At 47.0% G+C, this 21,209-nt stretch overlaps 1 protein-coding gene and 1 long non-coding RNA gene across 2 annotated transcripts; both read right to left on the bottom strand.

The window, feature by feature from the left end:
- Positions 1 to 2,388: 2,388 nt before the first annotated feature.
- LOC121490598 lies at positions 2,389 to 4,056 on the bottom strand. Its single transcript, XR_005987729.1, has 3 exons — positions 3,754 to 4,056; positions 2,803 to 2,877; positions 2,389 to 2,626 (listed from the first exon to the last, which is right to left on the bottom strand). It is a non-coding gene; the product is annotated as an uncharacterized LOC121490598 (long non-coding RNA).
- Positions 4,057 to 15,914: 11,858 nt separating this feature from the next.
- LOC121491730 (apolipoprotein L3-like) lies at positions 15,915 to 21,208 on the bottom strand. The gene is made up of 4 exons (XM_041756929.1): positions 21,178 to 21,208; positions 20,050 to 20,176; positions 16,639 to 16,744; positions 15,915 to 16,463 (listed from the first exon to the last, which is right to left on the bottom strand). The coding sequence occupies exons 1-4, from the start codon at positions 21,206 to 21,208 to the stop codon at positions 15,915 to 15,917; spliced, it is 813 nt and encodes a 270-aa protein (XP_041612863.1).
- Position 21,209: the final 1 nt, after the last annotated feature.

The following is a 21,209-nucleotide window of genomic DNA, read 5'->3' as shown; positions in this document are numbered from 1 at the left end:
TATATGGGGGTGGGGGTGGGGGTGGGAAGACTAGATGGTTTATTGAGTGCATCCCCTGCCTGCAAGCAGACTCACACCACATTAAGCCAAGAAGATCAGCTTATTTTTTTAAAGCTACAGCAGAGGGTACCCACATCCCCCCAGGGCTCCCCGCTGCAGGACTTTCCTTTCCTTTTCTATGGGGGCGAAGTAGGGAAGAGCTTCCTTTTTTATGTTATTACCTGCTGGGAGCACCAGTCTTGTCTGTTTTGTTCACAGCAGCAGCCCTGGCACCTAGATCAGTGCCTGGCATGCATGCAGTAAAAACTCGATATATATTGTTTGAGTGAGTCAATTCACCTTTGTCCCAGGGAGAGGCTGTGGGCTGCACAGCATCACCAGGGGGAAGGACACAGCATCACCAGGGGGTTCTTCTTGGTTTCCAATGAGGGTGGATACTTGATAGTACTTGAAGTACTATAAGTACTTGAAGCTTGATACTCAGAGAAAAACTATGTAAAAGCTCTAGGGAGAAGGAATTTAATTCTTTTAGAGTGAGTCACACACCCCCCAGTTTGAACATTTTGCAAATTTGAATTTTCTTATTCCAGATTTTTCATTTCAGTTCACTGACTGTCTATTATTAATGATGCTATATTATTAATTTTTAAGATATTTATTTATTTATTTATTTGAGAGACAGCATGTGGGGAGCAGGAGAGGGAGAGAGAGAGGCAGACTCTCCACTGAGCAGGGATGTGGTGTTCCATTTTAGGACCCTAAGATCAGGACCTGAGCCAAAGGCAGACACTTAATGGACTCAGCCACCCAGGCACCCCTTCTTAATCCTTAGTTGAGTTCTTACCATCAGCCAGGCTTTGGGCTAAGCACCTAAGAAGGGTTGATTCATTTAGTTTTCATAATAACTATATGAGATGGGCACTGCCATCATTCCCATTTTACAGATGAAAAATTGAGGCAGACAGAGGTTAAGTCATTTGCTAAAACCTACATGGATAATGAGTTGTGGAGCTTGGAGTCCAAGTCCAGAGCTCACACTCCTAATCACTGCTAATGCTGCTCTTCAGGATCCCCTTTGCGTGCAAATACCTGTCCATGAGGTGCTGGTGCTTAAAAAATGAAGGAGGTTTTCAACAGGTAAACGGTAAAGGAACTGGTAACCCACTCCTGGAATCCGCTCTGCAGGCAAAGGGGCAGACAACAGATACTAATGAGCCAACTGAACAACTTTCCTGAGAACCTTTCGGAATGTGAAAAGGCAATCTCCCAAAGTGTCCTACTGTGCGATCCCGTTTATACAAAGGATTTGCAAGAACAACATTCTGGAAATGAAAGACTAGATCAGCAAGTCCAGGTGAAGGAGGGGCGGAGGTGGGCGGGGAAGTGGGCGTGGCTATCAGAGCAATTGGAGGGCTCCCTGCAGACACATGAGAAAATGCTCCCCATCACTTGCCATCAGGAAATACAAATCAAAACCACTGTGAGATACCACCTCACACCAGTGAGAATGAGGAAAATTAACAAAACAAGAAGCAACAAATGTTGGAGAGGATGTGGAGAAAGGGGAACCCTCCTGCACTGTCTGTAGGAATGTGACCTGGTGCAGCCACTGGGGAAAACTGTGGGGAGGTTCCTCAAAGAGTTAAAAATAGACCTGCCCTACCACCCAGCAATTGCACAGATGGGGACTTACCCGAAAGATACAGATGCAGTGAAACGGCAGGACACCTGCACCCCAATGTTTATAGCAGCAATGGAAGGGTTCTATCTTGACTGTAGCAATGTCAACATCCTGCTTGTGATGATGTTGAAGACCAGGGAAAGAGGCCGCATTTGCTACAATAAACTACAACTGGCAGACTCTAACCTCAAAGTAGAAACCTGGCTGGTTGTGTGCTAAATGCGTGAGTGTGTTTGCATCTATAACATTTAAATGGTTAACTAACCACTGGGATGCCTGGGTGGCCAGTCGGTTAACCAGCTGACTCTTGGTTTGGGCACAGGGTCGTGAGATCAATCCCTACACTGGGTTCCACACTCAGCACGAAGCCTGTTGAAGACTTTCTCTGCCCCTTCCCCTGCTGACTCTCTGGCAAATACATAATCTTTAATAATAAATAAGTGTTTTATTTATTTACCAAGTTGGGGCACTTGGGTAGCTCAGTCGGTTAAGCATCAGACTCTTAATTTGGGCTCAGGTCATGATCTCAGGTTTGTGAGACTGGACTCCATGCTGGGTGTCTTGTCTCTCTCCCACTCAAAAAAAAAAAAAAAAAAAAGTCCATGAGCTATCTTTATATTATTTTGTACAACTCTAAAATAAAAGGTTTAATTTTTAAAAAAAAGAGAATGAAACATGCTTCTGCCTTTGAGGAGTCTAGAGTCTCAGGCCCCACCTCACATGCCCAGGTCACTTCCATGTGTCAGAGTGTGGAGGATGGAGCTCGGCCTGTGAGGACAAGTAGGGTAATCCTGTAAGGCAGAGAGGAGCTGAGTCCTCAAGCATTAGCAGGTCACGGGTGAGAGGAAGGACGTCGGAGGCAGGCAGGACCACAGGAGCAAGTGGGATGCTTGGGTCTTCTCTTCCCTAAGCCAGTCCCAGGTGAAAATATCTCAGACTGCATCCCTGCAAAAATGCAAACTGCCAGCTATTATCTAACTTGCAGTGGAAACATTTTAAATGATGAACAAAATTGTCCTCTTAAAATTTGTCTTCAAGCTTTGGTGCCTGCCACCACTTATCTGGTGAGGAGCCCAATTAGAGGAGAAAACAAATGGAGATCCCCTTGTCAGACAACTCACCAGAGAGCCAGAGGCTTTGTTCAGCCATCATCTTTCATGTCCAATTTAGTAAAAAGGCAGATGTTCATGTTTTTCCTGTTAAGAGATCATTTCTTTTTAAAATGCATGGGTTAAAAAAAATAATAAAATAAAATGCATGGGTTTTTTCTTGATAGACTTAATCTGCATTATATATATACTTTATATACAGTCCACCTATATACAGTGGAAAGCCCGAGCGTTACGTCAAAGGACCCTGCATTTCATCTCAATTCTCCCACTTACTACCTATGGTCTTGATCTCCAGTCAAGAATCTGAGTCTCTGGGTCTCTACGATGAGACTAATTATACTCAACAGGCCAACAATACCGAATTCTAGGGCTATGGTGGGAATTCAGGAGAAAACATTTGCCAAAGAACCTGGCAGTAATACCTGAGTTGTAGTAAGTGCTCACCAGGTGATAGTCAGTGTTGCTAATTGTAATTCTAGCTTACGTAAGATATTAAAGATATGCACTTTTCATGGTGCTCTACAGATAGCACTGTGATTCCCAGGGGGCTTTGCCATATCAGCCTGGATAGTGGAGCTGATCCTATAGCAACAACCCCCAAACCTTGCGGGTTTACAACAATAGAGTATACTTTTTTTTTTTTTTAAGTAGGCTCCATGCCCAGTGCGGAGCCAGAGGGCTTGAACTCACAAACCCTGAGATCAAGCCCTTAACGCCTGAGCCCCCCAGCCCTCCAGCCCTCCAGCGTTTACTTCTTGCTCATACCACATGGCCATCTGAGGCAGGTGCAGCTCTGCTCCTGTGATCCACCCCCCACCCCGCCCCAGCCGGCCTCTGAACACTGCTGCTCGTCATGGGAGAGCAAACAGTTCTTACAGCAACAGTAAATGCCATGGCTCAGAAATGACACACGTTATTTCCATCAGAGCTCATTGGTCAGAACTCGTCACACATTCGCACCTGCACTGCCAGGAGGACAGAAGAATCAATCTGCCGTGTGTCCGGAAGGGAGGGAACCGGAGGGTGCAGCATCGCTGCCTGCGCAGAGGGGTGGCCGCTGGGTGGGGGAGGGGGTGATGCAGGAGGCAGAGGGCTGTGATCCTAGGACCCTAGGCCCTCATGCAGGGCTGAGGCCAGGGGAGTGCCTTTCTCAGCTGCACGCGACCTGGACAGACGCGACCCATTCTGTTCTGCAGGCCACCCCGCCAGCCCCGCTAGTTGGTGGGAGTCCCGGGCTCTCGACTTGGGTGCTGAGGCCGTGGAGAGCCTGCTTCCCTGGCCCCCAGTTCACGGGCAAAACAGGCACAAAGCAGTATCTTCAGCTCCACCCCTCCCGCCCCATTGGAGCCCAGGGCCTATGCTTTTAATAGTTTGGGGGAGCCCCCAGGCAGCCAGTGTCTCCAGTGTGCTCTTTTCCTGCCCCCCCCTCCCGTGCCAGCCATCGGCCCCTCCCTGCTCTGGCTGTGCCTCTCCTGTCACTGCTGACTTCAAAGTCAGGAGCTCAGCCCTCATTGTCCTCTGAGGTCCCCGGGGGTTGTAGCTCCAACAGCAGCCGTGCCTATGCGGACAGTGCCACCTCCCGTCCCTTTGGAGGCTGCTCATGGTGTCTTGTGCCCCTAATGCCCCAAATCTCACGCATGTGCGCGGCAGCCCTTGCCAGAAGATTCAGCAGAAGCTGGGGCACAGGGCAGCCAGCGCAGGCCCTCTCTCAGAGGGATGGCTTCAGGCCCTCCTTTGTCTCCCTCCCAGCCACAGGCCAGGGCAGTGGCCTGAGCACGCTCACTTCCACTTCCTTCCCCCTCCTCCTCAACCCTTGATTCCCCAGACTGAGTCAAGGTCCCAGTATAAGATTCCCCTAAGGTCGGATCGGCAGGTAATGCTGGCCAACCCCGGGGCGAAGAGACCCACTGGCCCAAAGCTCTTCCAAACAGCAAACAAACTCTTCCCATTGCTCGTGTGAATTCACACCTTGCCCCTGACCAAGCTGCTCACAGATTCCTTTGTGGCCTTCAGTGGACAGATTCAGGCCTGTCAGACCCGTTGGCTTCAGTGAGAAAACTTCTGGGGGCTTCCCGTTTGCCCAGCGAGCTGGCGTGGCTACGTGTATACGCTGACCCGAGTGGCTGGGGAAGCAGCCTTCTTTGTTCTCCGTGGCTGACACACCTTCCTTGCATCAAGGGGAGCAGACCTCTCCTTGCCAGTGGAATTCTGGCCCTCATCCGGGGCCAGGGAAGGCAAAACCAAGGTTCCAGGCAGGGCGGTTTCCCAACAGGCCCGTCCTCCTTCAGGAGCTGGCTGTTACCCAGCACTACCTCCAATGTATAAAAGAACATCAAGGAAACTCAGTAGCAGTACACGTGTCAGGAGCAAGTAGGTAAATTAGGATCCACTCTTACCACGGATACCAATGCCCAGAGGAAACACATGCCCACAGCTGCTGCCTTCTTGGGTCACCTGGCCACGCAGGTGGTCCGGGCTCCCATGTACAGCACTACCCCCTCCAGGAGTATGGGGGCATGGAAAGAGCAATCAGATTCAAATTCAGATTTGAATCCAGGCTCTCCTACCTTGCACCAGGTACCTAAACTTCCCATGCCTCAGTTTCTCCATTTGTCAACAGGGGCAATAATCTGGTTTGCAAAGGGTTATTTCGGGAAGCTCCTCCTCTCCCTGACCCCACGCCCTCAGGATCACTGACCAGGGAGGTGTGGCTGTTATCATCCATGGAGATTCCAGTCCCCAATCTGAAGACCTGGTTTACTGAGTTATAACCATACCCCCCGCCCGTATCCAAAATATACCTGATAAGGAAACAGATCGCATGGAAGAAGTTGGCCGACCCCACCCTCAGTCTCTCCCCTCGGCTGGCCAACTCCGAGGAAGCCCATGTCCAGACCTGCTGGGGCCTCCTCTGGTCGCTCGGGTCGCGGGCCTAACTGGCTGTGCGGCCAGAGTTCCTTCTCTCCACTCTGGGTGCACCTCCCACCACTCCTGCTGCAGCCGCACACGCAAGGCACGCCAGCTCTGGGCATGCGGCCTGGAGTACAGGGGGCTCGGTGAATACAGTACCCGACTTCTGTTGTTGCTTTGTTTTTACTCAAGTACCTCTAGTAGGAGGATATCTGTATACCAGCTTTTTCTAGCACGTTACCATTTTGAAACAAATCTGGGGCAGGTTTTCCCACAATCCAACAGAAAACCTTGGCAAATGCTGACAATCCGCAGGACACACACACTTTTTCTCCTCCCATCGCCCCCAGACCTGAAGAGCTTCCAGCTGCCCTCTTCTGTGAGGGTCGTGGCTGGGGTAGCACCTGCAAGAACCTCCGAGCTTTCCATGACGTTAACTCTTGTACGAAGCTGTGAGTGCCAATGAGGAAGCTGTGAAGTCATTTCCCACCATATTGCAATGATGGGTTAATGAAGAAAGTTACACTTGGATCTGATTCTCTTTTTCTTTCTTTCTTTCTTTCTTTCTTTCTTTCTTTCTTTCTTTCTTTCTTTCTTTCTTTCTTTCTTTCTTTCCTTCTTTCTTTTTTTTTTTTTCCAGAGAAAGAGCTCTAGAGCATGTGTGGGAGTGGAGGGGGTGCAGAGGGAGAGAGAATCATAAGGTGCCATGTTCAGCATGGAGCTGGACGCAGAGCTCAGTCTCACGACCCTGAGATCATGACCTGAGCCAAAATCAAAAGTCAGACACTCAACTGACTGAGCCACCCAGGTGCCCGGATCTGACTTTCATTTGGATGAAAATAGTCTCTATTACAAGCAACAGTTCCTCAGGACTTACTCCTTGAAGGAAGGATCAGAAACTCCTGGGCTCGAGGCCGCCAAGCATTGACTAGTTGTGGTGACAGGTACACGTGATGACAGAGGTTTAATTGAGGAGGGATTTTCATCAGGATGACTATGGTTTGGGCTAGTGTTCCAGCTACAAAGCCACACAGGTTTTGAGGGGTCTTTCTCAACCTAGCTTTTGCATGAGCCCAATTAGCTGTGGTTTAGGATCTTGCAACATGTATGGTGTCAGAGCAGAGACAGCTGTCCTGATTGTCATACTGAATGCCATCTACCTACCTGCATGCCTCCGGGTGTTAGTTTAGAACATTCCTTCTACCAGGACACTTGATTCCATCACCTGGAAAGACCTAGGCCATCCTCCAAAGCCTAACCTGCTTGGAAAAACTTTCTTGAGTCCTCCGTGGCAGAGTTGACTGTCACCAGTCAGTGCTTCCCTGGTACCTGTGGTTGCTGTAATCTAGCCTCATGCCTCTTTCCTTGTCTGTCTCCTTCTGCTGGACTCTGGTGACTAGACTATGGTTTTCCCTCATGCATCTATGTCCTCAGTGTCCTACGCAAGGTCTAGACTTGAGTAGGCAGAGGTGAATAGTTTTGGAATAAAAGTGGAAATCAAAAAGCATAAGTTGGTGCCCACGATGTTTGGATGGACACAGAGCCTGGATTTTCTGCATTTTCTCTGCTTGACTGCATATCCTTACCTGGAAACAGGGGGAGCCAGGAGTGGTAAGTATCACAGTAACTTGGAAGGCCCTCAGGAAGGAAAGCAAATCTTGCTTCTGGTTGTGGAGAACAGCAGTCAGCTCTTGAAGGCTTCGCATGCTAAGGTCTTTACGAGCAATTTTGAATTTAAGTCTCACATCCACTCCACATTTTCTCAATGAAGAAATCAAAGCTCAGAGAGGAGAACAAATTACCCAAGACCTCAGAGACACAGAGAGAAGTAAAAATCCATGTCTGACCCCAAAGATAGTCTTAATTATTCTGATTTATCTCCAAGAGGAAGTGAGTAGGAGTGGAGCTAGAATACAGAGGCCCAGGTTCACTCTCACTATAAGAGTTTGTTTTACCAGGATAAACATCATGGGGTACCCTGGACCCTTAATAGTCTGTGAAGAGACAGAAGAGAGATGAATATTATTATATCAGAAGAGCACAACGCAGTTTGAAACTTACTTTTTTTTATAATATACTTTAAAAAAATAATTTTATTTATTCATGAGAGACATAGAGAGGCAGAGACACAGGCAGAGAGAGAAGCAAGCTCCATGCAGGGAGCCCGATATGGGACTCGATCCCGGGACTCCAGGATCACACCCTGGGCCAAAGGCAGATACTAAACCGCTGAACCATCCAGGCATCCCTATCATATACTTTTGTGTAAAGACAAAATTACCTCCCTTATGTACAGAGGGAAATTGAGGCAAGCTCAGGGGTAGTGGTTTGCTCAACATCACACAGCAAGTCCTCAAAGGACCTAAAGCTCAAAAATAAAACTTCAATTAAGTTCCTAACAAATGGACTCTCCAGCAGATAACAACCATATACTCTGGACAGAATACAAAACAACTACTTCAGGGCTCAGCAGAGCGAACAAAACTAGGAAGATTTTGAGAGGGGTCATAATGGATTAAGTGATGAATAAGAGTGAGTTCTCCATTTTTGCAGCTTTCCCTTGAAAGCAGATGTAATTGTGGCACAACTCAAAGTGACTAAAACTCTGATAGAAAGCCTTCCATCTTCCTGGAAAAATTAAAACCAGAGAACAAAACCCAGGACAACCATGAATGCTGGAGAGTGCCAGCAAATTGTTAAAGGAGAAAGCCAAAGAAGGGGAAAACAGTAGACTTAAGTCCGAACATATGAATAACTACACTAAATGTTAATAAACTAAATACTCCAATAAAAGGCATAGATTATCAGAATAGATGGGAAAGCAACATGCAACCACGTGCTGTTTGTAATTTACAGGTTATAAACAAATATATGTAAATAATAAATGTAAAGACACAAAGAGGTTGAAAGTAAATGGATGGTAAAATACATACCATGCAGACTGTCACCATTAGAAAGCAGGAATGGCTATCTTAATATCAGATGACATAGATTTCAAGACAAAGTATATCACCAGACATAACAAGGGGCATCTCATAATGATGAAAGGGTCAATTCATTTGGAAGACATGATAATAAAAATTTTTGTATGCATCTATAAAAGAACTTCAAAATATATGATGCAAAAATTAGAAATAAAGGAGAGAGAGAAAGTTCCAACTGGCAGTTAGAAAATTTAACATCCTCTTTCTTAACAGTTGGTAGACAAGTAAATAAAAAATCAATAGTCATAGAGAATCTGAACAACACTATTAATTATTTTGATATATACAGTGATATATACAGAACACTGCACACAACAACTGCTGATTACATATTCTTTTCTGGAGCACATGGTATAGTCACCAAAGTAGACCATTTTCTGGTCCATTAAGTGAGTATCAATACATTTAAGGGATTTAAATCATGCAGACAATGTTCTCTAACCACAACTGAATTATATTCAAAATCAATAAGAATAAGATATCTAGGAGAATCCCAAATATTTGGAAATAAAAAGATTAACTTCTAAATAATCCATAGGTCAAAGAAGAATTCTCAAGGGAAACAAAAAACATCCAATTGAACTGAATTAAAATGAAGAGTTGGTGTATAAAAATTGGTGGGATGTTCCAAAAGTAGTGTTTAGGGGAATATTTATAGTGATGATGGGCTCAGTAATGGCCCGCCCAAATATGTCCATGTCCTAATCCCTGGAACTGTGACTATTGCCTCATATGACAAAATGGACTTTGCCAATGTGATTAAGGTAAGGATCCTGAATAAAAAGATTGGTTTGTGGCAGCCCGGGTGGCTCAGTGGTTTAGTGCCGCCTTCAGCCTAGGGCCTGATCCTGGAGACTGGGGATCGAGTCCCACATCGGGCTCCCTGTGAGGAGCCTGCTTCTCCCTCTACCTGTATCTCTGCCTCTCTTTCTCTCTGTGTCTCTCATGAATAAATAAATAAAATCTTTTTTTTTTTAAATAAAGATTGATTTGGATTATCTGAATGGGCACAAAATGTAATCACAAGTGCCCTTATAAGAGGAAGGAGGAGATTTGTCTACAGAAGAGAAAGCAGGAAATATGTTGATTAAAGCAAGAGGTTGAAGTCATGCAAGGAAAGGGTCATGAGGCAAGGAATGTAGGTGCTTCTAGAAGCTAGAAAAGATAAGAAAACAGATTCACGTCTAAAGCCTCCCAAAAGAATCAGTCCTGCTTATACCTTGATGTTAACCTGGCAAAACTGATTTCAGACTTCTGATCTCTGGAACTGTAAAAAATACATTTGCTGTGTTAAGCCATCAAGTTTCTGTTAACTTGTTAGAGGTAACAGAAGACTAATGCAACAGCTTTAAATGTGTATATTAGAAAAGAAGAAAAGTCTAAAATCAAAAGTTTCAAGTTCTAGACCTAAGGTTCTAGATCAAAACCTAGAATAATAGATCAAGAAGCTAGAAAAAGAAAGAAAATTAAACTCAAAATAAGCAGAAGGGAGATGATGAAGATGGGAGCACAAATCAATAAAATAGAAAGAAGACCAACACAGAGAAAATTAACAAAACCAAAAGCTAGTTCTTTATTTGTTTTCTTCTTTCCCTTTTATAGAGAGAGCAGGAGTGTGTGTGCACGCGCATGTGTGACCTGGGAGGCGAGGAGGGAACAAGAGAATCTTTTTTTTGTTTGTTTGTTTGTGTTTTTGGTTTTTTTTGGAACAAGAGAATCTTAAGCAGGTTCCATGCCCAGCGTGGAGCCCAGTGTGGGGCTCAATCTCATGACCCTGCGATCACGATCTGAGCTGAAATCAAGAGTTGGATGCTTAGCTGGCTGAGCTACCCAGGTACCCTCAAAAGTTAGTTCTTAAAAAAAAAAAAGCACCAGAATTAATGAACTCCTAGCTAGACTGATCAGAAATAAGAGAAAGAGAACGTGCATTACCAATATTGAGAATGAAATGAGTTTATCATTATAGATTCTACAGATATTAAAAGGACAGCAAGAGAATATAATGAAAAACTTTATGCCACAAATTTGACAACTTAGATGAAGTGGGAAAATACTTAGAAGAATTCAACTTACTAAAATTGACACAATATGAAATAGAAAATATTGGAGTACCTGGCTGGCTTAGTTGGTAGAATGTATGACTCTTGACCTCTGTCAAACCCCATGTTGGGTGTAGAGATTACTTTAAAAATGATAATAAAATCTTAAAAAAATACAAAGAAACATTCTATTTACAATAGTGCCAATAACACTTGGCCGGATGAGCACTGGGTGTTATGCTATATGTTGGCAAATTGAACTCCAATTAAAAAAATAAAAATAAAATAGTGCCAATAACCATTAAATCCTTAGGTATAAGTTAAAAAAAATCATATGAGAGCTCTTCACCAAAAACTACAGAACATTGCTGAGAGCAATTAGACAAGACTTAAGTGAATATAGACATATAACATGTCAAGGACTGGAAGACTCAATATTGCTACCACAACAGTTTTCCCTAAATTGATCTGCAGAGTCAATGTAATACCCATCCAAATCCTAGTACACATTTTTGGTAGAAACCAAGAGGCTGATTCTAAAATGTATATGGAAATGCAAGTGATCTAGAGTGGCCAAAGCAATTTAAAAAAGAACAAAGTTGGATGTCTTACATTATTTGAGCATATGACTCGCTTAAGCTATAGAAAACAAGACAGTGAGGTATTAGCAAAAGGACAGACATATAAGTTAATGGGACAGATTGGAGAATCCAGAAGTAGACCCAAATACATGTGATCAATTGATTTTTGGCAGAGGAGTAAAGGCAGTTCACTAGAGAAGTCTCTTTAACAAACAGTACTGGAACAATTGGATATGCATGTGACACAAATGGTCATCAGTCTTTATCTCACGTCATACACAAAGCTTAACTTGAAATGGATCAAAAAGCTAAATGCAAAAGCCCTAACTTAACACCTGCAGAAGAATATATGGGAGAAAGTAATTGTAACTTTGTGGCTAGGCAGTGATTTCTTGAATAAGACTCAAAAAGCATGGACCATAAAAGAAAAAAGTTGATAAATTGTATTTTATCAAAACGAAAACTTTCAATTTTCAAAAAACATTAAGAAAGGGAAAGACAAGTTCCAGAACAGGAGAAAATATTCTCAGCACACATATCTGCCAAATGACTTATATCTAGAATATACTAAAAATTCTTTTTTTTAAAAAAAAGATTAAAAATAAATAAATAAAAATTAAAAAAAGATTCTATTTTTTTGAGAGAGAGCACGAGCAGGGTGAGGGGAAGAGGGAGAAGCAGCCTCTCCACTGAACAGGAAGCCAAACAAGAGGCTTGATTCCAGGACCCTGAGATCATGACCTGAGCCCTGGCAGGTGCTTAACCAACTGAGCCACCTAGGCGCCCCATACTAAAAATTCTTACAACTCAATAATAAGACTACAACTCAATTTTTAAAGAGGGCAATAGATTTATTTTTATTTATTTACTTGAAAGAGAAAGAATACAAGCAGGGGGAGGGGCAGAGAGGGAGGGGCAGCAGACTCCCTGCCTGTTGCAACGCCACTGAGATCGTGACCTGAGCCAAACCAAGAGTCAGATGTTTAGCTTCACCGACTGAGCCATCCAGGCTAAGTGGGCAATAAAGATAAACAGACACTTCATAAAAGAAGATACAGGAATGGTTCATAAACATATGATAAGATGACTGACATCATTACCATCAATGCAAATTAAAACATCAGTGAGGGGCACCTGGGTGGCTCAGTTGGTTGAATGTCTGCCTTCAGCTCAGGTTATGGCCCTGGGGTCCTGGGATTGAGCCCCGAGTTGGGCTCTCCGCTCAGTGGGGAGCCTGTTTGTACTTCTCCCTCTCCCTCTACTGCTCCCCCTGCCTGTGCTCTCTCTATGTCAAATAAATAAATAAAATATTTTTAAAAATCCATCAGCAGGACACCGCTACACGCCCATGGGAATGGCTACAGTGAAAAAGATGGCCAATTCTAAGTACTGGTGAGGATACAAAGCAACCAGAACTCTCATAAACTATTCGTGTGAGTATAAAATGTACAACCGGCCTGGAAAACTACTTGGCACATTCTTCAAAGGGTAAGTATGCACCTACCATACAGCCACTCTCAGCACATACCCAAGAAAAATGAAAACATGCCCATGCAAGACTAGTACAGAGCAGTCTTGTTCATAATTGCCTCATATTAGAAACAGCCTAGGGTGCCTGGTTGGCTCCGTGGGTGGAGCATGTGACTCTTGAACTTGGGGTCATGAGTTTGAGCCCCATGTTGGGAGTAGAGATTACTTAAAAATGGAATATTAGAGAAAAAGAAAAGAAACAACCCAAGTGTCTGTCAACAGGATAAGCAAAATGTAGTATATCCATACATATCACTCAGCAATTTAAAAAAATGAACTACCAGGGCGCCTGGATGACTTAGTCAGTTGAGATCGGACTCTTGGTTTCAGCTCAGGTCATGATCTCAGGGTCCTGAGATGGAGCCCCACGTCAGGGTCCCTGCTCAGTGGGGAGGCTTCTTCTCCCTCTCCCCCTGCCCCTCCCCGCCACTCCCTCACTCCCTCACTCTCTCTCTCTCTCAAATGAATAAATAAAATATTTTTTAAAAATGAACTACCAATACACACAACAATGTGAATAAATCTCAAAAGCATTATGCTGGGAAAAAGAAGAATACATACAAACATATACTACATTATTCCATTGATACCCTCGATTCCTAAGAGCCCTCTCTGGAGTTCAGAAACCAAGGGAGCACTCATGTGTGCACAGTGCAAGAGGAGGGTAGGGGTTCCCAACCATGCCCTCTCCATGTTCATCCTGTCCCTGTGCCTCCCTCAGCCATTCCATTGGTTGTTTCAGCAATAGAGCCCATCAGTCCCTAGGGTCCAGCGTCCTGTGGCTGAGGCTGGCACATCCCCTGTGCATCCCTGTGATGGGGGAGGGACGGTTCCTGGGTCCCACGGTCTTTGATCTGAGAGGTCGGCCCCACCCAGGGCCCTCCCTGCAGCAGGATGACATTCAGAGAATGCCAAGAACAGAATTTGGGGTGGCTGGCCTATTGCTCCTAGCAGTACCCCACGCCATCCAAAGGCCTCAAGCCTCGCACCCTGAGAACTCTCTACTTCCCATGGAACACAGCAGAGGTTATGGCCTCTAACGGGATGGATAAAGGATGGTGAGAAAAATAAGAAGCTGTGGAGCAGAGCATTTTTCCACTTACCAAAGAGGAGTTATTCGGAAGCCTACTACCTGCTTTGTGTGGAGCCTCCAATAAACGGACGAGGCTCTTTTCTCTCTGGATGGACGCCTGCCTTGGCCCAGGCCTGGCTGCTGCAGCTTCACTACCTGGGGCCCTGGGATCCCCACGTGACTCCTTGGGCCCCAAGTCCTAGGTGGTCATTTGCATCTTCTCAGCCTAACATGCCCTCCCATACGTGGGGGGATTTGGGTGAGGCTGGTTCCTTGAATTCCTCAAGGCACGCCACCTCCTTTCTTCAACTTCCTGTTGTGCTCCCCAGACACAGAAGAGCAACAGGCACGCGGAAAGAAATTAAGGGTTAGATTCTTTACGACGGGGACATCTCCCATGCATCCTTCTCTTTAATCCCAGGGCAGAAAATCCGTGGTCATGAATCCTAGGTGACAATTGGACCACAAAACTAGGTGAGGGGCAGCCCTAGTGGCTCAGCAGTTTAGCGCCGCCTGCAGCCTGGGGCGTGATCCTGGAGTCCTGGGATCGAGTCCCACGTCGGGCTCCCTGCGTGGAACCTGCTTCTCCCTCTGCCTGTCTCTCTCTCTCTCTCTCTCTCTAGTAAATACATAAAATCTTAAAAAAAAAAAAAAAAAAGAAAAAAAGAAAAAGAAAAGAAAACTAGGTGAGGCTTTTCTTGCCTTCCCCCGAGATCTAAAGGCTGGGCTTGGCCGGTGAAGCCATAGGACAACTGTTTATCCAACCAGCCACACAAGGGTGGCCAGGAGCCCCCTCACCAGGCCTCCTTTTGGGGACAGACCAGACACAGGGCAGGATGACCGACCCAGAGAAAGTCAGGTGGGTGGAGTCTGGGAAGGAAAGAGGGAAGAGAGACTCATGTGACCCTGTGGTGCTTGGCAATCCAGGAGGAAGGGAGTGAGGATGAAGTCTGCGGCCCACAAGGCTCGGGCCTCCTGCCCACCAGGAAAAGACAGCCATGTGTCCCTTCAGTCCCAGGTTCTGGACACAGGCTGAGGGACACGCCTGTGCTCAACCCGACACCAGCCAGGTGCAAGCTTCCCAGGGTGTCCCAGTGGGGCCCGCAGGGTGCCGGGGTCTTGGGAAAATAACCAGATTGGGGGGGGGAGCCCTGTGGGGGAGCCCTGGTCAGGCCTCCAGAGCCCAGGCGAGTGCAGGTGCATGCTCCTGTCCCCAAGCAGTCTGGGGAGGCCGAGGTGGGGAGGCCGCCCGGTCCCCAGCACTCGGCCCCCACCCCCAGCGGGGAGGCACTGAGGCTCAGACACCCGGGGTCTCGGCCCCAAGCTGGTTGACCTCCACCTACCACAAGGTTCCTGGATATCCTGACACCTGCTCTCTCTTTTCTGTCCCCCCCACCCCACGCTCTTCTCTTTCTTTCTTTTTCCCCCCCACATCACCAGGACTCCAATCACCACCTTGAGAATTTCATTGGAACTTCATTGGTGTCTCAGCGCACCCGGCCCCGAAGAGCCCGGGCAACAAGCCAAACGTTCCCCGCCCTTCTGCCATCGTCCCCACCACCACCATCGTCCCCACTGCCACCATCGTGAGGAGGTCGCCGCCTAACGAAGGTCAGTCGACTGAGGCGGGAAAGAGTCCGTTCCTGGGGAGGGTCGGCAGAGGAGCACTTCTCGCAGATTCCAACCATTCTCGCTTGAGTATTCCTGGCCTCGCTGCGTGTTCCTGCGTGCCCCTCTTTCCCCACATCCCCCGTGTCCTCTTTGGTCCATTCCCCTCTCTCCGTCCCTCTCTCCTCATTCCAGTCCCATGTGCCTTCCTCCCCAGGAACCCCTGCTGCTACAGTAACCCCACCCTCACTGGGCCCAACTAGCCAAATGCTAAGCTCCTTAACACCCCACCCCCAAACTTTATTTTACCCCCCTTTCCCCTCTAATAAAGAGCCTCCACGTCATTGTCCCACACACACCCCTGCTCCCTCTCTGCTCGGAGTCATGGAGTCTGGCCCTACTTCAGACTCTCATAGATCTTTATGAGCAATTCCAACTTTCTAGCCAGCTCCTGGGCCTCCTCCCTCATACTTTCAGCTGACCATGTCTTTGCTTCCTCATGCAAATTCCCTGACTTGAACACAAGGCTGACCACTTCCATCAAAACGAAGAGACCAAGGCTGGCCATACCTATGGCTTGGGCTCCTCTGACTATTGCCCGAAGAGTGCCTCTAACAACTCTCTTCACCTGCGCCCAACCTATACCTAAGGCTGTCAGGAGGCCTGCGGTGCTGACTACCGGTTGACTCCTGAAGCGTCCTGGCCTGAGGTTACGAACATCTCTTGCAGCGCGAGCCAGGACTTTCATGCTATCAACAGCTAAGGAAGAAATACTGGACCAGTTTTCATGCAGAACCTTTGCAACTACCTCCTCTTTATCAAGAGTGGCCTCGGCAGTTGCAGGCGACTCATGTGAGCCTTCCACGATGCTGGTGGTCACCTGGGTAGCAGCAGATGCTGCTCCCAGCCCCACTCCAGCTACCAAGGCTTCCGGACTGAGACCTCCCTATGACAACTTCAACTTCCTGACCAGACCCAGACCATGAATGCCCAGAGGGCCAGTCGTAGCACCAGTGGAGCTGGCTGCTATATTGGTGATGGTGCAGCCCTCGTGGACTTGGTCAACCTCATCTGCACACTCATGGAGCCTTCTTATGTACCCCTCAAGCTCCACTTTCAACCTGGGGAAACACATTCAAAAACTTCTCCCTAGCCTGGCCTTCATCTTCAATATCCATGTCTCCTTCCAGGTCATTCAGACCTTCACGTAGCGCATTGGCCTCTTCCCTGTAACAGCAAAAGTCAGGTGATTAAGAAAAGCTGATCTGTCAAAGGGGCTTGATTCCATCTGTCCTACATAAACCACAGAACTTTCACTAGAAATCAAATGGAATAGAATTTTACAAATGTAAAGAATTTTTCTTGAATGCAACTTCTTAAATGCATTAAACATGAGCAGTGTTCCATAGTACACAGTCAATAGGGAGAAAAGGTGTCCAAGTCATGTTAATGCTCTTGAGTGTTGGGTATTTGAGGAAGATAGCTCCTCATCAAGGAAAGGTCAGTATAGGGATCCCTGGGTGGTGCAGCGGTTTGGCGCCTGCCTTTGGCCCAGGGCGCGATCCTGGAGACCCGGGATCGAATCCCACATCGGGCTCCCGGTGCATGGAGCCTGCTTCTCCCTCTGCCTGTGTCTCTGCCTCTCTCTCTCTCTCTCTGTGACTATCATAAATAAATAATAATAAAAAAATTTAAAAAAAAAAAAAAAAAAGGAAAGGTCAGTACAGCTAGTGTCAGTGTTTGTAGACTGGGAACTCTGTAGATGAACATAGGGAAGTGGGGTGGGAGCAGAAAAATCTTTGTTGTGAAAATCTTCATATGTACTGAAGGATTAACCTTAGTCTCAGACCCAGCCCTTTGCCTTTGGCACTGGGAGGTGAGCTCTAGGCCGCACCTAGGGTGTCAAGGGTTCTAGAGTGATGATAGGACTGTCTTGCTTGGCCTGGGCCTTAGGCTTCTGGACAGCCTGACAAGAAAATGTATGATGGGGGCTTTTGGGTCATGTGCAGGGTCATGACCTATGGAAGAACTAGAAGATAAAGATATTAGTTGAGACCTCCAAACTCTGTATACTGAGGCTCAGGATGAAAAAGACTCTTTCCCTGACCAAACATTATTTGGGCTCTTCTGAGCCCTCTTCTTAACTAGGCTTTGACCTTGGTCATCTGTGCTCTGTCCTTGACAGCCTGTAGTGCCCAGTTTTAGCAACAACCCTGTTGGATCAGGTTAGAAAGAATCCCCTACCTTCATGTCTTCTCTTAGTGATTGCTCATGCCCTGCCCCTGAACTTTTCCTTGGCTATAAATCCCTAGGTGTCTTCATTGTATTCCAAGGTGAGCCGATCTCTCTCCCCTGCTACATTCTCAATGCCTGCAACTGAATTAAGTCTTCTTTATCATGTTAATAAGTGTCATGATATGGTTTACTTTCATACCTTGAGCTTCGCTGGTGGGCAATGCTTCATGGGCTATTGTCACACACTGAATACTGGACAGTAATGCTTCCTGCAGACAATCGAAGCTTTGCATTGACATCCTCCAGGACACTGCCCCAAGTGTCTCTTTCTTCGGTTGATGGTAACCCATACCCTGCCCTGTGACACAGCATTACCGAGAGTAACAGCTCTCAGTGAGCTCTACGAGTGCTCCCAAAGAATCATTCAATCTCAGGTGGTGGGGAACCCCACTCCCCAGTTACCAGTTGGTTTCAAAGTAAGAGCAATCTTAGGGAAATCTCTCAGAATTCACAGTGTAGCTCACTGTGGGTACTTGGAATTCACGAGAGAAAACCAACAAACGCTCAGAGCAAGATGGGACCTTAATGATCATTTTGTTGTGCACTTGCTGTCTCTGAAAAGCATGATGTCCTCTGCTGGGGCCCAGCCACTGCCCCAACTGACTGAGAGGCAGCACACCCGCTACCCTGGTTCCCCTCAGACTCTCCAGCTCACATCACAGACCTCTGACCCAGCACCCCCCCGACCTCACAGGTGTCACCAACCTAATTCACACCCCAGCTGGTGACAGATTCGCATGCATGTCCACCAAGACCATGTGCAACTTGACAAAATCTCTTAAAGATACAAGAGAGCTTGAGAACCTTCTATCTGAAGCACTAAGCCAGAAAAGACCTACCTTTGGGCAAGCTGGTGGAGGAAGTACTTTCCTCTTTGGTGGGCACTTCTGAGTTTCCTCTTTGGTGGGCACTTTGGTGTACTCAATGAGGACAGAATTGGCAAATGCCCCTCAGGTGCTGGAAGTTGTCACATAGCCACACTGACTCCCACTGGCCTGGCCCTGCTCTATGTAGAGGACAAGACACTTCCAAATGGTAGTCAATACTCCCAACTCCCAGGCAAGGCATAGAGGAAACACCTTCTTATGGCATCAGATGCCTGGAGGGAGGAGATCAAAGAAGAGAGAAGAGAAATGTCCCTTCTCCCTCTCACAACAGCTCTGTTTGGTCCAAGGCCTCCTGGAGTTTTGTCCTCTAGAGCTTCACCCAGTCCCAGCCCTGCTGCCCAACCCTACTTGGTCCTCCAACCTAGATACCCCTTGTCCATCCTGACAGCCAGCTCTGCCCTGGTCCAAGCCTCCTGGGCCATCAGATGGGATGACATCTCTTGGATCCTCAACTTTGTTTTTCTTTCTTTTTTTTTTTTTAAGATTTTATTTATTTATTTATTTATTTATGAGAGAAAGAGAGAGAGAGGCGGGCAAAGACACAAGCAGAGGGAGAAGCAGGCTCCATGCAGGGAGCCGGATGTGGGACTTGATCCTGGGACTCCAGGATCACACCCTGGGCTGAAGGCAGCACTAAACCGTTGAGCCACCCAGGCTGCCCGGATCCTCAACTTTGACCTTGCAATTCACACTGAGACCTTTACCACAATCTTATCAGATTCAATTTGAGCTTCCATTAAACAAATAATAAATCTGAGACTCCAAGACATACAGACCCAGAGAACCCACTAGGACTGGGCAGAGATAGAGTCAGGATCCAACCTATCTCAGTCCAATTCAACCCAAGCCTCTTCATCTTGTGGGCCAGCAGGATCCTGCATGTTCATATAAATCCTTTGACTGGGAGGTGGGGGTGGGGGTGGAGAAAGGCTCTAGTCTGAAGCCACAGGGCACAGACTGATCTGTCAGTGTTTCTGGCATGTCCCAGAGCAATTCCTGCTTAGCCCTCATCTCCAGGAAGAAGACCCATGGCCCTGTCTCTTCCCAGCAATCTTCTAAAAAGTTAACATCAATTGAGCACCTACTATGCATCAGTCACTATGTTCAGCATTTTACCTGCATTATCTTAGTTTCCTTGTGATAAAATTGAACAGATGAAGAGATCAAGGAAGAGCTAGGCCTGCTTTAGGTTAAGGCCCAAGGTCGTACAACCTGCCCTCAGCCAATGTCATTGAAGATGTTTCCCTATGGAATGTTGAGAAGGAACATACTCAACCCCAACCCCAGGATACTGCTGTGCAGAGATTGGGGTGTCCATCCTGGGACATTCCTGGGGGGGTAGGGGGTTACCTGGACAATGAGGTCTCAGCCACAAATTTCTCCCAGGTTTCATGGTTAATCAGCAAGAAGTGCAGTACCTCTTGACTCACCCTGTCCTGGAAATACTCAATAGCATCCTCAATAAAAATTTTGCTCTCTAGACGGATAGAAAAAAAAAAAGAAAGGTCGTATAGTTTTTTTCTTTTTCCTGTTTCACTAAGGGAGACAGGAAACTTGGACTTGGCTGGAGGAACCCACAGTGTTAAATCTGAGTATTTATGAACTGATTGGCGGAAGAGGGATAAGAGAGAGCTGGTGTAGGGAGAGGTATTGAGATCAATAGAATCATTTCCTGCTCCACTTTCATATCAGATAAACAGGTGCTTATGGTAGGGACACAGGGCAAGTGCCCTAATATAGCTGTCAGGGTGGGGAATGCTGGGAGAGAGGAGGTAAGTAACAGGTTCCAGGTCAAGAGGAGAGTAACAATACTTAGGGAGGACATCCAGTGTAGCAGGTACTGGCCCGAACCACATAAACACAGTATATTGATCCTCATAACAACATAAGGAAACATCCACATTTATAGATAAGGTAAAGTAAGGCACCCAGGTCATACAGGTGGGTTGTGGCAAAGACCCGACTGGGGGCCTGGTCGGTGCCCCACTGACCCTCACAGAGCAGTCAGGCTGGCAGCAGGGTAAGAGTTGGAGGGAATGGCCTCTGTTGCAAAGCCCCCATTCATCCTGAGCCATGCTGGAGGCTTGACCAGGGCAAGAGGGCAGGAGAGGCCTCCAAGTTTGCTGGTCTACCTCCCCTCCCACCCTGCTTCAGGACCCATTCTCCCTCCTTTCTTCTCTGCTGTCCCCTCCCCCCCCCCCCCCCCCCCCCCGCCCACTCCTCCGCATCCTGTGTGCTATCCTGGCCTCAATTCTGGGTCATTTGAAGGATAGCAAGGGGAGGGAGGAAATGGGCATCTAGGTCATGACTCTGAGAAGGCAGGAGGGAAGTGTCCCTACAGACCCTGTGGTGGGGACTCCCCTTGACCCCTCTTGGGGGCTCGATGACACTCTCAAGGGACTGACTCCTCTGTAGGTTAACTCAGCTGGAGGCATCCCCGCAATACCAGGCATCATCCAGAAAGTAGAAGGTGACTACCTGGGGAGAGTTCACGGCCTTCTGAGGTCATG

Source organism: Vulpes lagopus, chromosome 5, assembly GCF_018345385.1.
Source record: "Vulpes lagopus strain Blue_001 chromosome 5, ASM1834538v1, whole genome shotgun sequence".
Taxonomy (NCBI): Eukaryota; Metazoa; Chordata; class Mammalia; order Carnivora; family Canidae; genus Vulpes; species Vulpes lagopus.
The sequence above is the reverse complement of the archived record's forward strand: the minus strand, read 5'-3'. Positions and strand labels throughout refer to the sequence as shown.

What these genes read in the sequence shown, in the direction of transcription:
- LOC121491730 (XM_041756929.1), bottom strand. Translation starts at nt 21,208, where the DNA reads ATGACCTCAGAAGGCCGTGAACTCTCCCCAG. An exon ending in GCTGAGACCTCATTGTCCAG is followed by an intron (nt 16,745 to 20,049) that starts GTAACCCCCTAC and finishes TTGCTGTTACAG; the next exon opens with GGAAGAGGCCAATGCGCTAC. An exon ending in TTTTGAATGTGTTTCCCCAG is followed by an intron (nt 16,464 to 16,638) that starts GTTGAAAGTGGA and finishes AAGTTGTCATAG; the next exon opens with GGAGGTCTCAGTCCGGAAGC.